The sequence below is a fragment of the Alligator sinensis genome, unplaced genomic scaffold (genome assembly GCF_000455745.1).
Source record: "Alligator sinensis unplaced genomic scaffold, ASM45574v1 scaffold321_1, whole genome shotgun sequence".
Taxonomy (NCBI): Eukaryota; Metazoa; Chordata; order Crocodylia; family Alligatoridae; genus Alligator; species Alligator sinensis.
Genome location: NW_005841969.1, coordinates 865,143 through 879,459, shown reverse-complemented (window position 1 = coordinate 879,459; position 14,317 = coordinate 865,143). Strand labels below are relative to the sequence as shown.

The following is a 14,317-nucleotide window of genomic DNA, read 5'->3' as shown; positions in this document are numbered from 1 at the left end:
GTGTGATCTTAACATTTGCTGCTGCATCAGGAATACTGATTGTAGCTCTAACAACAATGTCGAGGTAGTTCAGCTTGGAATATTCCTGTTTCAAAATAAAGCGTACATACATTACAAGGCATGTGAGGGGAAAATGAAAATGCCTCAAGAACAGAGAGTAACAGAACATACCTCTAGAAAAGTACTATTCCACAGTCTTGAACGCAATACGACCAATGCCTTGCTGTCCAAGCCTTGCAACGGACACTTTATGTTCACACAGCGTGCACTCCCCCTACAGTCCTGTAATTTAAATTTATAACATGTTAATTCAAAAGTCATATTTGACAGAAAATGTAACATTTAAGTTGTAGGCCAGGACCTAAACTGTTTTAAGGAATGGATCAGACAAGTGTGCGCCTTAAAGTAAAGGACAGGGCTTCCTTTAGAAGACTCAAATCTGTTCCCACTATAATCAACAGCAAACACTCACCAATTTCAGGGAGACCTAGCTCAGGATGCTAGGCTCTGTTCTAATATTGTTGAAAATGTATGCATCATTTTGCGTACAAATTCTTTACTTTTGGTCTTGTTTGTTATTTTGCTGCCCTTTAAAGTCAAATTCTAAATGCTAATTGCCTACATAAAAGTGGTCTTCTGTGGTTGTTTAGAAACTAATCCAACAAACTAATCATAACTTTAAAAGAACACTGGGAAAAAATAAATAGTTAAACCACGGACCATCAGAAACAAAGCAATAAAACAAAACAAAAAAAAAGTGTTGTATGCACACCTTCCTTCACCCAGCTAAACCAAGAAAGGAAAATGGAGGGGCAAAAGTGGGGATGGGGACTAAAGCATAACTGATATTGTGATAGGGAAATGCTTACCAGAGTTTTGTATTTTCTTTCTGAAAACAAAGAAAACTTCTTGCCATCATTAATCTGCTTCTCTGCAATCTCACGTTTTCTCCTTGAGTTATGGGAGTCCTTTACAAACAAAGAGAAATATATAGAGTAAATAAACTTAATTGAACTAATCAGAATATAACAGATTATTTAAATACCCAATACTTAAGGATCCAGATTAGATTCCAAATACAGAAGAGCAACAATTTTGGCCTCTTAAACAGATCCATCTAAAAAAAGTGTAGCTCATTTAGCAGCTACCGTAATTTCCCATAATATTGTTTAATTGTTTTCATATTGTAAATACAAATCTAGTAAAATAAAGCAGGTTTTCTTGGGACTTCATCATGGTACTACAGCAAGTAAACAATTTCTAAAGGCAAGCATAAGAATAATACAAACAAGTTTTAAAATAATTTTACTCTAACATAAACCTTTTTTCCATTAAACTGGTATCTTAAACCTGACTCAGTAAAATTAACAGGGAAGGGAAAGTACAGCAGTGACACTAGAGCCTAGTGCTGGTCATCTCATCACGACAGACAGAGACAGACATGTTTGTGTCACCTGACTACCATGATTCATTAAGCACCTGTATCATGGGCAGCTTTTCCATCCACTTCCTATGCTACTAGCAAGGACTGTTGGTACCACAGCAGTTACTGGAATTTAATCAGTAACATACCTTCTGTAACCTGAAGAGGCAAGTGTTTTACCTGACCATTTCATTTTTAAGGCATTCAGAGTATGGGCTATTAACAGCACCACTTAGCTTTTTTTTTTTTAATTTGATTACTATCAAGCATCAGTAGAGATAAGCCTGTTAAATCTGTTTGCTGAACTTGTTCAATAAACTGCTAAATACAGCATAACTGATCATTATGAGTGCTGATGAGGCAGGCTACAGGAAGGGTGCGTGTGTTCACGCATTCCAATCCTTACACATTCAGTTTCAGTGGGAAAACTGCATGCACTTAAATCCTGAAGAGTTCATACTGTTGTTCAGCAGAAACGCTTGTACTGAATATTGTGTAACAAATAACTGCTGTGTGTTTTAAAAGAAAAAAAATCCCACGCAGATAACACACAGCACACTTACAGGCTTGGCAGTGCTACACTCGCTAACACCATGACAGAAAGAGACTTGGGAGTCATGACTGACCACAAAATGAAGATGAGCCACCAATGTGATGTTGCAGCTGGTAATGCAAACCAAACTCTGGCTTGCATCCATAGATGCTTCTCAAGTAAATCTCAGGGTGTCATCCTCCTGCTGCACTTGGCCTTGGTGAGGCCGCAGCTGGAGTACTGCATCCAGTTCTGGGCTCCACAATTCAAGGATGTGGAGAAGCTTCAGAGTCCAGAGGAGAGCCGCGCGCATGATCAGAGAATAGGCCTTACGAAGAGAGACAGCCATGGGACTCTTCAGCCTGGAAGAGCACAGGATCAGGGGTGACCTGGTGACAGCCTATAAGTACATCAGGATTTGTGGGAATGTCTGTTCACCAGAGCGCCCCAAGGGATGACAAGGTCCAATGGTCACAAACTCCTCCAAGACTGTTTTAGGATGGACATAAGGAAAAACTTCTTTACTGTCTGAACCCCCAAGGCCTAGAATAGGCTTCCTCCAGAGGTGGTGCAAGCACCTACTCTGGACTCCTTTAAGAAGCGTTTGGACACTTATCTTGCTGGGATCCTTTGACCCTAGCTGACTTCCTGCCCTTCAGGCAGGGGGCTGGGCTCGATCTCCCGAGGTCCCTTCCAGCTCTAACATCTATGAAGTCTGAGATCTCTTTCAATGCCAGAGACCAGGACAGGGCATTATCTGACAACTGGAGAACAAGGGGGTGGGGGAAGTGGAGTCTTACCTGACAGGACTCTCATTAGGTAGCAGCTGCTGCAGCTGAGACATAGGGAGTGGTGCAGGCTCACCGGGGCCTCTTGGCACCCCATTCTCTTTCCCCCCACCCTAGGACACAGGGGTGTACCTCTTATAGCAGAGCATTAGGGGGATAATGGAGGGAAGAAGGATGGTGGCAGAAATGGTGCCATTTCACCACCTGCCCCCAAGATGCACTGAGGGTGTGGGGTCTGCCCCTGCCTGGCTCCTATGGCTATGTAGTGAAGAGCTGCACCTGCCATGGCAAAGACTCCTGGTGGGATAGGGCCATATTAGTGCCTCCTCCAAGTCAACACTTGGGGTTGATGACGTGCTCTCCCCCTCCCCCCAGTTTACTGGCTTAATCTCAGTTATGCCAAATATTTTTATTTTATATAAAAAACACACACATGAAAGCCCACTGAAATCAGTGAGATTGTAAGGATACAAATGAGGGCTCATATGCTTTAGAAGAACAGTAACGTGCAACGAAATACTATACATCCCAATGTATGCAGATGGGGAAGAACCTTAGAGACAAACAGCACACAGACAGAAGTTACAATTTTTGCCTGATCTGGCTCCACAAAGTGGTCTACAGACACAACCAAATAGAAGCACACAGATGCACACCACTTTAAAAGGGCCCAAACCCACAAAAATCTGAACCCTCATTGTGTGAAGGTTCAAATGAACACGTTCCAAAGCAGAGCATATTCTGTAACTTGTGTCTGTGGAGCTCCCAGCCTGTCTCTGTTTTCAGAATGCGAGGGGAGAAAGGGAGCAGAGGGACTTTGGTCTGAGGTTTATTCAGCTGGTGCTGGAGGGTGGGCTGTGCGGATTAGAACTCTAATCCACCCGCCCAACCTTCAACACCAGCCAGGGAACTGCAAGAACATGCTGCCTCTGCTCCCTTTCCTCCCTCCCATTCTGAAAACAGTAACAGGCTGGAAAGGGGAGCCAAGCTGCTTTGGAGACCAGGTTGCAGGCTAGCAGCAAGCAGCTGGAATTCCCAACTCCAGATGGAATAGCAAATTTCCGGTTGGTCAGGGGAATTGTTGCAACTCATATCGCTTCCTGCAAAGCACTCTTGAGTTGCAATAGGAAGCTGCTCTTCTGTTTGGGCCCTTAGCTTAAAAAAAAGGTTCTTCTGGCTGTGCTTTGCATCCATACTCTTTGGGAAGATAAGATATAGGCTAGTTCTTGCAAACTCTTGCATACAAAAAACTCCCACATCCTCCGACAGCAATTGTATGCAAAGGGCTTGCAGGATTCAGTGACATTTATTACCATCAACCCCTTGCTCTTTAGGTAATACCCACTGACACTGAGTATGCTAACATCACAGCAGGAGCTAGATTTATAATCCCCCATCATAATCTGTAAAGTTTTTTAAAGTCAGCCATGGGTTAAGTAAAGTCTAGAAATAAAAAAGGAAAAACACTTCCCGGTTAAATACATTCCAAGCACCTTAAAAAAAAAAAAAAAATCACCTGTATGTTTGAAATTTACTTAACTCAAAACAGATTAAATGAAAGCAAATCTTTGGCTTTTTTCTAATTTATACGTAGACAGCATCTAGTGAGGTCAATACGCATGTCTAGCCATTCAGAACATGAGTACTACCATGCATAATCAAAACCATTCATCCTCTCACCCCAATTTCTCTCCTATGCACTCTGAAGGAAAAAATGAACAAAAACCAGCCCTTTCTCAGCCACTGATGAACACAGTATTGTAGTTGAAAGGGAAGTGGCTCTTACTAAGGTTGCTACTGGCTCCTTTCACTGGCTTTGCCTACAGCTTGGCCACAACAGTTAGTCGAGTTTGAAAAGCAGGTGGACAGTTTTAGTTGGACCTTGGTTTTGGAAAAGATGAAAAGCATGTGGCAGAGTATGCTTTCCTCATTATATCAGCTGTCTCCTAAGCAGCACTTTGTAGTCATCTAGCTAAGTAGAAACCTAGTCTTATAAGGACTAATTTGGATCCCAATGCTACATCTGCTTCAAAGGGCTACTCTCGACAAATGGCTGCAAGGCTTGGGCCCTTATGCTGAAAAACTAAGGGCAAGAAAGATTTTTAAGTGGATACTGGCAAATGCCAAAAGGTTTTCCCCGAGAAACAAGGAAAAGGGACCAAAAGAAATGAGACAGTCTTTAAAACTAAAATGTTTAAACACATATTAATAATAGTTGTCCTGTTCTCCTTTATCCTTTTGGAACAAAATTTTCCCCATAAGAAAAGAACTGCATTCTTAAAATAAAAAAATAAAATATTTTGTTGTAAATACAAAATGAAGGAGCCAGAACAACAGAGAGATCTTGTACTGTGGGATTCTGATACACTTTCTAAGCTATTAGCAATACAGAATGTTTCCAAGATAAGCACCAAAGGCACCTATATGCATGCGGGGGGGGGGGGGGGGGGGGGGGAGAGGAGGAGAGACAGGGAGACAAAGTGCATTTTAATTAGAGCGGCTCTTGGGAGCTACTCCAATTGAAACGCCTGCAGCATCAAATGTATTCAGCATCCTGCATTTCAAAATGTCAGTGGGTGGGAGGTTAACTAAAGCTTGTTTGACAAGCTTTAGTTAAAGCTCCCCCACCACCATTTTGAAATGCAGGGACACCGAATACACAAGATGCTGCAGCATGCTGGAAAGTTCTGATTAGAAGACTCCAGCAGATTCAATTAATCGAGTTTGCTCCGATGCATTCTAATCAGGACATGTTGGCGCACTTTTACACATGGTCCAACATCCCACTATTGCATTCTCCATGGTTCTTCAGCTATAGATTAACTTGCTTTTAATAGGTGAAAATGCACTTACTCTGAGTTGCAAATAGTTTATTTCATTCCGAGGTTCACAAGGGATTATTCCCAATTCTTTGGATTCTACTTTCATCAAATACAGCAGCCATTTGCCATTATCGATTTCTTTAGGCCATTGGATGTCCAATGAAGCTGTACCAAATGTTTTAAGTGGTCTACCCAAGTTAGTTATCTGTTAGGAAAACAAAACCCATAAAAAGTTAGAATTTACAGTTCCAAATGCACACTAAAAACTGTGTACCAAGAGGTTTTTTAATATTAATGCCAAAATCATGGAAAAAGCACATATTCTGAAGTACTATATATTTGTGATTTTTCCAAACAATTATGGATTCAAAATACAAGATAACAATTCTCCTAAATTATAGGAAGTGTGATCCCACTATAAGTGTTCTAGATGATGCTGTACAGTTTATACATAAAAAAACAGGAGAGATTCAATTTTTTACTTTAGATCTTATAAGTAAAACTAAAGCAACTGTAAGGTTTACTAAAAGCCTGTGAGGATCTGAATAGAACATGTAGGCAATTGGGTTTATATAAGCATAGGCCAAGAGGATGCAACCAAATGTTAAAAGTTAGAAATGTAAACTACAAAGTTCAGCAACAACTGGAATATCTGCTCCCTCAGCCAATGTTATCTGCAAATCTATCATCTGCCAAAAGAGCAACAGGAGCGAGGATGTTTTTAGCAGTAACAAAAATGTATTCAGTTATATAGAAACAGAGGGACTGCAACGGCAAGGGGAAATCTGACAGCACAGAATGACAACTCTGGCCTTCTTGCCCTACTACAGCAGTTTCTAAATGAGGAGTCGCAGCAGTGAATGGGATTGGAAGCCCTACAAAAATTCGTATCTTGTAGTCAGGGTCAAACTAGAAGTGCAGTCACCAGAAAAGAAGAACTGAAAGCCAATGCTGTACCAGTTTGATAATCCCCCTAAACTCTATTTTCCTGTTCTTTTAAAGTCAGAAGAGAATGGCCTAATGGCCATGGCCTTGTCACTGAATCAGAAACAAAAGTACACTTAAGTACTGCCAGTGCCTTCACATTGCTATGTTAGGTGTATGTAAACAAAGCTGGAGAAGAAAGTATGTATCTCGTAGTCCAAGATGGGACGAATAATGATAAAGGTGTTTTTCAACCCATTCCCTTCCCCTTAAACCTTTTTCAAAACCCTCCAACATAAACCAAGAATGCACAAATTGAGAGCTTCCACATTTGTGCAGAGAAAGGAGGACAAGGTTCCAGCTTTGATTTTGGGTCTTGTTACACATTAATTTTAGGCAGCTCCAGGAGCTCTTAACCACTGGATTGTCCACACATTAACACCTGAAACAAGTTTTAAGCACACTTTAGGCAGCTTAAAGTTGCACCACTCCCAGGCAGGTTTCTCTCTGATCTGTGTTACCCAGTTCTTGTTCCATTAATGTGTGAGCTGTCCAAGTTGCAGTCTTCCAGCATCCCAGAATGCAGCATCTCCTCCCCCATCCTCCTAGTCTGTGTGGACAATCTTTCCACCTCCTGAACTCTACTGCCCAGGTGGCACTCCTGGCACCAAGTCAACTCCCTCTCCCATTCCTAAGCATACGACCTTCCCACAACCAGGGGTGCAAACCCATGCAAACAGCCTGCAGAACACATGCCCAGTTGCAGGGCGTGGACTGGTCCAGGAGTGGGGGATCTAAGCACGGTGGTGGAGTGAGGGTGGGAGGAACAAGGTAGGGGGCCAGATCAAGTTCCCATGAACTGGGGCTTCCTTCCCAGAGCAGGGGCAGTAGTTCCCCCATAAGTACCTTCTCTCATTGCTCCCACCTCCTCAGCCACCCCAGGAAGGATGATCAGCACCCCCAACACCCCAATCCCAATTTATTAAAATATGAGACCCTCTTTAATTTGCTTCCTCTATTTCTTTTTTTTTTTTATGCTTCTTTTTCTTTTTCCTTCAGTGGCAATCTTCCTTCATTTCACCACCCTTCCCCTACACCCATTTCCTCTCCACCTCCCTTTTCATTACCCACCTCCATCCCATTAATGCTCCACCTCCCAGCTTCATGTTCTCACCCCCAGGCAACCCATCTCTCACTCCGCCTCCCGCCCCCCAGAGTAGGGATAAAAGCCTGTCCTGACTCACCAACCCTGTAGTGGTAACTGGCCTCTCTGTAGCTCCTAGTTAGGCCCCTGCTTGCCAGTCTTCTAGTGGCAAGTCACAGCTGTGCAGGTGAGGGCCAGTCAGAGGTGGTTTTTATCCTTAAGGTGGGACTGCTCCAAACTCAAACTAGCACTAACCAGCCAACATTTGAGCAGCTCAAAAGTAGAATGTGTGACATGGCCCATATGCTACTACCTGTCAGGGCAGACATTTGAAAGGCAAGGGGGAATTCTAGTGGAAGAACAGACAGCTCTGAATGGAAAGGAAAGGTGCTGTACTGAGCAAATGTGGAACAGAAGCCTGTTTGAATGGATGAAAATACAGGAGCAAATGTTTACATTGCTGAGTGTTCTGGTGTTTGCAAAGTGTTCACTGTTTGAAAAACATGGATGTGAAGTCCATGCTTTAGTAATTAAAAAGCACAAAACCAGTGTGAGCTCCTAAGGACCATGTGTTGAAAGTGGCTTCAACACAGGTCCTGTTGCTGCGTGCTCCACTTTGTGTACATAAGTTCCTACACAAACACTGAGTACTAAGCACCTGAGTATGTCATCAGTAGGGTTTATATAAACTTTGTCACTTGGATATTTTTGGTAGAAAACAGTATGTACAGGGGACTGCACTCAACATTGCCCACAAACAAATGGAAGCCACTTTTGGGAAATGCAATCCTAATATTTTCAAGGCTAAAGGAAGCCCAATTCTTTGTGCACTGATCAGGCTGTGGATTTCTGAACCAAAAAGGTAGAGATCCTGTTCCAAGGACAGCCAGCCTCAAATAAGATGGATTTTACATAGTCACCTGTATGAAACACAGTAGATTGCTTATCTGATGAACAGTCATGACATCTTAATAATCAAGATCAACTCACTCTGAATTCATATTCTATTAGATTTCCAATATCATCCTCAGATTTCATAGCACTCTCACCAATGATGTTACCTCCAAAGTATACCTGGGAAGGCTTCGCAACTCTGTTCAATTAACAAACAAAAACCCACATTTTAGTGAGGGTTATAAATCAAACAGTTCTCTCATATTGATTTGTTTCATTAACTATAAACACTTACCCAGTAACTGACAAAAGCAACTGAATAACCACTTTAGCAGTAGCAGTAATTGGAGCCAAATTAACTTGATTGCTTGTTCTACAATGTAAAAGGAAACAACACTGTTTATTTTAAAATCTTAACAGTTTTCACATTACAATTACATTACTTTTAAAAACCAAATCAAAGCCAATTCCAAATGTTTACAAGCGTCTAGGAAACAATGAGCAAAGACACAACCAAAAAAACCCCAAAACAACAAAAAAAAGCCTTACGTTTCTAACTCTAACGTAATGTCCAAGTCAGTTGTGTCAACATTAACTTTAGTTGTACTCAAAACCAGATAAAAGGTTACCTAAACAAAAAATAAATAAAATGTACAGTAAAGCACTTAATACATTTTTCTAGAGCAAGTTTATGTCAAGTTAAAAATACATCAAGCTCTAAAATATATAAAATAGCTGGGCTCCAAACCAATTCCCTCCCTCAAACCTCCACTTCAGGACTGGGGCCAGAATTTTAATTTTGAAGCGTGGACCCAACTCTACTTGAAAGGTAAATGCCACTTACATTGGAATTTCTTTTGAAAGGATTTCCAAGTTCACACTCTGCCTGAGAACCATTTTGATTGGCACCACAAGTTAACTGTTTTTCCTGAGTTAATGAAAGACATTACAAGTCAAAATATTTAAATAAATATTTAAATATACATATATATCCTTTTCCTTGCTTTTCTGGAATACTTACCGGATAAGCCCTCAGCTCTCTAAATGTAGAGTAAGTCAAACTGTCTGGAAAAGTTGCAATTAGTTTAGCTTCATGTGCATCTTCACCATCTTTCTTGGGATTTTTTGCATCTGATGGATTATTTGTCACCGTTATTTCTAGTGCAATATCTTTCTGATCTTTCAGGACAAGCACTGGGACACTGTTCTCACTAAAGAAATAAAATTGATTAAGTCTCATGCATTAGAAAAAAAAACAGACAAAAATCTGATCCTTTCTAAACATCCGTTCATGTTCAGTCATTTTTGTAGATGCAGGGTATGTCTACACTGTTTCCACAGTGCTCTGGATGCCACTCTCAAACACACCCTACCCATGTGCTCTGCATATGCTAAACCAGGAAATGACACATGACAGCAGGTGATCAGGGCATGTTAGAATGCAGTGCCTAGAGAGCACCAAGAAAGCACTGAAGGCCTGCCCACAGGAACACGGGATAAAAGCCTGAAAAAGACCTCCCGAGTCAGTCTAGTCTCCTATTATAGTAGGCAATATAATCATGTAATTGCATTCGTAAACTTATCATACTTTTATTGGAAAACTGTTCTATAACCTCCTTGGTCTCATGGTTAAAACACTTCTCTTCATTTCAGGCCTATATTTTATTCATGGCCACATTATTATACCCTTGCTTGTGTGCCAATACCATCCTTTGGCTCATTTCTTTTCCCTGCTTGGTACTCCCCTGTTAGACTTTGTCTTACTAAGCAAACTACCCCTTCAATTTCTTCTTTTAAAATAGATTCTCCACTACCTTGCTCATGTTTGCAGCCCTTGCCCACAGCTACTTTAGTTTAAGTTATAACCAATACAAGAATCAAGTCTTACATTGGTAAATAAGAAAATCTGTCTTCATTTCCTTCTCTGGTGCAGAATCTGTACTGAAGTTTTAGATTGCTATTGCATATATTATCTTCTCCACATCCTTCTTTTAAGAACTGCACATACATAAAAAACAGAATCAGTTACATACAAACATACAAAACAATATTAAACCAGGCTGCTGACATGTTTGTGATTAAGGTCAGATGTATAGGCACTTCAGAACCCCTGGACTTGTTCGACTACAGAGATAAAAGGACACTAGCACTTGGTTAGTAATTTAAATTTTTGCTGCCAACTGCCATGTGAAAATGCAAAAGTAGGCAATGTGGGGCCTACCCCTTCACAGTGAAAAGGGGTTTCTTCCAAGACAGTACTTGGCCTGTTACATGCAGTACTCAGCATCTTGCAGATCACTGGGTTCATGTAACAGGCAAAGTAGTCCTGGCTAGAGTACTGCAGGGTGGTGCTTCGCTAAAATTTGGATGCAAGCTTTCTAACACTGCCGCACTCAATAAATATTAGACTGCAGAGCGATTCTGTGTTGTGGGACTAGTGTGCATCAGGATAAGGCGACTCAATTAAATGTTCAAGTACAATATTTCAACTTAAGTCTCCTGGAATAGAAAGCTAGTGCGTTAGCCACCTCTGTCATCTTCACTTCTGTCCCCGGAAGCGTGCATAAGCAACTTTTAAAATACTTTGCATAGTTAAGTGACTGATAACAGCCAACGTAAGAGAGCAGCTGAGATTACAAAATTAATTTATGTGATTTGTCATATCAGTTTGGTCACAGCCAATTTCTTCGCAGCTCTTATTTCAGGGATTAACTGTCAAGGCATGTGCTAGAACCAATTTGTTATGCAAATAACCCAACTCCTCCTTTTTCTGTCCTACACAAATTGTGAAGTTTAAAGTAGATCTCCAGCAGAACATGCAATAAAAGACTTACTTCTGCCTTCACTGTTTCTGGTTCATTTGAATTTAGAACTGGAACAAGATCTGGAAGTGCTCTTCCTTGTCTTCTCCTGGATTGTGAGCCAGAGTCTGAGCCACTGATTTTAACATCAACTGACAAAGGAATGGGACGTAGTTTATCTTTGATATTTTCCTGTTAAACATTTTAAATGTCATATTTAATACACAGTATAAAAACCCCAAGACACTGGCTTTCTTAACAAAGCAATATATTCTAAGTAGAGTAGACCCTTTCCTTTTAGAAACACAACAGAAAGTCCAAAGTATTTATTGACTTAAATGAACATTTTTAAAAGAAAATGCATTAACACAAGGACCTGAACACCCCAGTGCTCTCATTGGCTTACTAATTACTTCTCTCACCGGTAATGATCCATAAGAAGACCAAGTGGGAAGGCAAAAATAGCAGCAACTGTCTCTTCTCAGTAACCATGAAATGATGCAAACAGTAGGATGATACATCCTCACCCTCCCACCCCACTCCACTCCACAAAGAAGTGTTCAACTGTAGCAGAAAGTGAGACAAAATCCTCTGCCCATCACCTTACCTGGAGTACAAGAGATGTTTTCACACACTCCCTTGTATTTTGTCCTTGTAGTTTTATACTCCCAGTAAGCTGATCAGATGGATGATTGGGAAACTGTACTCTGGAAGGTAGACCTAAGCGCCTCCTATCCTTTTCTGCTTCAAAAGTATAGTTAAGTTCTAAATGAAAAATAAAAGGAAAAATACTTCACACACAGAAAGTATGATAAATTAAGAATGCTAATATAGTCAACTATGGTCCTGCCATACATTGTCTTGTACTACAATATACTGACTACACTCCCTTGTTTGCAAAGCCTTATTAAATACAACCTTTTAACAGCCAGGATTATACTTCTTTCATTTGGCAGCCACCTTCCCTTTCCTTTAACATTTTGGATCCAAAAGCACTCTCTCTCATTATCAGTCAAAGGATTTTACAAAAAAATCCCTGTTCAAGTTTACTGGCATCATTAATATCTTCCCAGCTACAGCAGCAGGGCCTTAGCACTCAAGCAGCAGTTTAGGGAACTTGGTTACTTGCGCGTAGAGGATGCACGCAGATTAGATTCAACGTTAACTATAAGGCCATACATTTAAGATTCTCTCCCCTCTCCAAATGTATCGTAACACATGCCCCCCTTCCATTACAAAGAAACTACAGCATCTTAGCCATATACAAGTAAAAGAAGGTATCTGAAACTGCTGTTTTAAACATTCTTTAATCTTATGGAATAAAAATTCCAATTTTACATGAATAAGATTACTCTAGGTGCCCATAGCCATTAAACTACTTCCATAAGTGTAGAAGCTTATACTACAGGCTCTTGTATATTTCTTATGTGTGTATACACACACACACACAGCTTTTTTGTTGTTTTGGGGGGATTTTGGGGGGTTCTCTCTTTGCTCATTGTTTCCCAGACACTTGTAAACATTTGGAATTGGCTTTGATTTAATTTTTAAAAGCAATGTAATTGTGCGCGTGCGTGCATGTATACACACACACACACACACACACACGTGTATCTATGTTTGTTTGGTTTTTTGTTTTAACTCCATGAAATAGGCTTTTAAAAACTGTATTTTGTAAAGTGACACCAAGTACTGGCGTGTGAACTGATTCACAGATTCTGTTGGAGCCGTTGTTGGCTAATAATTACTGAGCTTTTAAAGACTCTTTAACTAGTCAAATCCAGCTGGTCACCACACCATTTAGTAACACAGCACAACTGTGTTTATATAGAAACCTGCCATTCAGACATATGTTAGCTCTTCTCTACAGAGCTCCTGTGACAGCCAGCTGTGCCCTGTATTGAATTACACTTCAAATCTAGAACAAACAGCGAGCAGAGATTACTACAGTTTACATGGCTACCTCTGCAGTTAATTTTTTCTGACAGCAAACAGCTGCTTGTTTCTTCCATAGCATTAAATAGACTTACTCTCACAATAAGCAGACTAGAAGTATTTTTATCTACTTACTTATTTTTGGATTGAAATCTTGGGGGTTAGCAGTATATTCAAAACATGCTTCAACATTCAGGCTGTAAGAAGTCAAGAATTTAATTTCAGTTAGGCAAGATCCAACACGTTGACAAGTTTTAATGTTTTTGAACAGTTTAATCAATTTTCAATTATATTAATTTTCATATGAGAACTGGCATTTCACTTCTTTCTTTTTGTAATGCCCTATTCAGGAAGAAGTGCCTTTTTCTCTTCTGAAATGCATTTTAAACCAGAAGGGTACTTTTCAAAAACAGGATGCTTTGCAGTGTGCTTCTCCTTTAAAAAAAAAATCCTGTTGTATCCCTTGTTTTACTGTGAGAATCCTCAGGAGAACTAATGGAATTATGACAGAACAAATGACTGATCCTGGCAACTGAGATACTGAGAAACATTTTGTTTAACTGCGGCCCCCGCTACAAAAGCAGGTAAAGATGTGATGGACTCTAATGCCAAATCCACAATCATGCATTAGATCCCATCGCTCCTTATTGCCAGTGCAGGGGGAACTCCTACAGCTCGGAGCCCCCTCAGTTGAGGGGCTCACAGCTGCAAGGGTACCCCATGCACCCCCAAGCCTGGCAGCTGTGATCCCACAGGCCCAAGGGTTTCATGCACCCCTGGGGCAGCTGCACCCCCTGGCCGCTGGGACTCAGCTAGTTGCTACTAAACTTTAGTTTACATGTTTATCAGGCTCTCCCCTGCAGCTGGGAGCCCCGACAATTGACAGGGGTCTCAACTGCAAAGATGTACCATGCCCAGCCAGGAGTCCAGCAACTGAGGGGACTTTTGGCTCCAGCAGCATGAGGACCCAGGGAGTCCCACAGCTGCAGACACTGGATGCCAGGACCTGGAGTCAGCAGATGCTGGGGCTGAGATTCCCTTCAGCTGCGGGACT

At 41.0% G+C, this 14,317-nt stretch overlaps 1 protein-coding gene across 2 annotated transcripts in view; it reads right to left on the bottom strand.

Annotated features, from left to right (window-relative positions):
* ITGA6 (integrin subunit alpha 6) overlaps positions 1–14,317 on the bottom strand; it is a 36,551-nt gene that overhangs the window by 5,046 nt on the left and 17,188 nt on the right. For both annotated transcript variants that reach the window (XM_025200528.1, XM_025200529.1), the window contains 13 exons: positions 13,399–13,460; positions 11,936–12,093; positions 11,362–11,520; positions 10,416–10,525; positions 9,549–9,738; positions 9,372–9,455; positions 9,077–9,156; positions 8,823–8,900; positions 8,624–8,726; positions 5,597–5,770; positions 870–968; positions 172–282; positions 28–85 (listed from right to left, as the gene is read on the bottom strand). In XM_025200528.1, the coding sequence (XP_025056313.1) occupies positions 28–85; positions 172–282; positions 870–968; positions 5,597–5,770; positions 8,624–8,726; positions 8,823–8,900; positions 9,077–9,156; positions 9,372–9,455; positions 9,549–9,738; positions 10,416–10,525; positions 11,362–11,520; positions 11,936–12,093; positions 13,399–13,460 (1,466 nt within the window). The remainder of the gene's footprint in view (positions 1–27; positions 86–171; positions 283–869; positions 969–5,596; positions 5,771–8,623; positions 8,727–8,822; positions 8,901–9,076; positions 9,157–9,371; positions 9,456–9,548; positions 9,739–10,415; positions 10,526–11,361; positions 11,521–11,935; positions 12,094–13,398; positions 13,461–14,317) is intronic.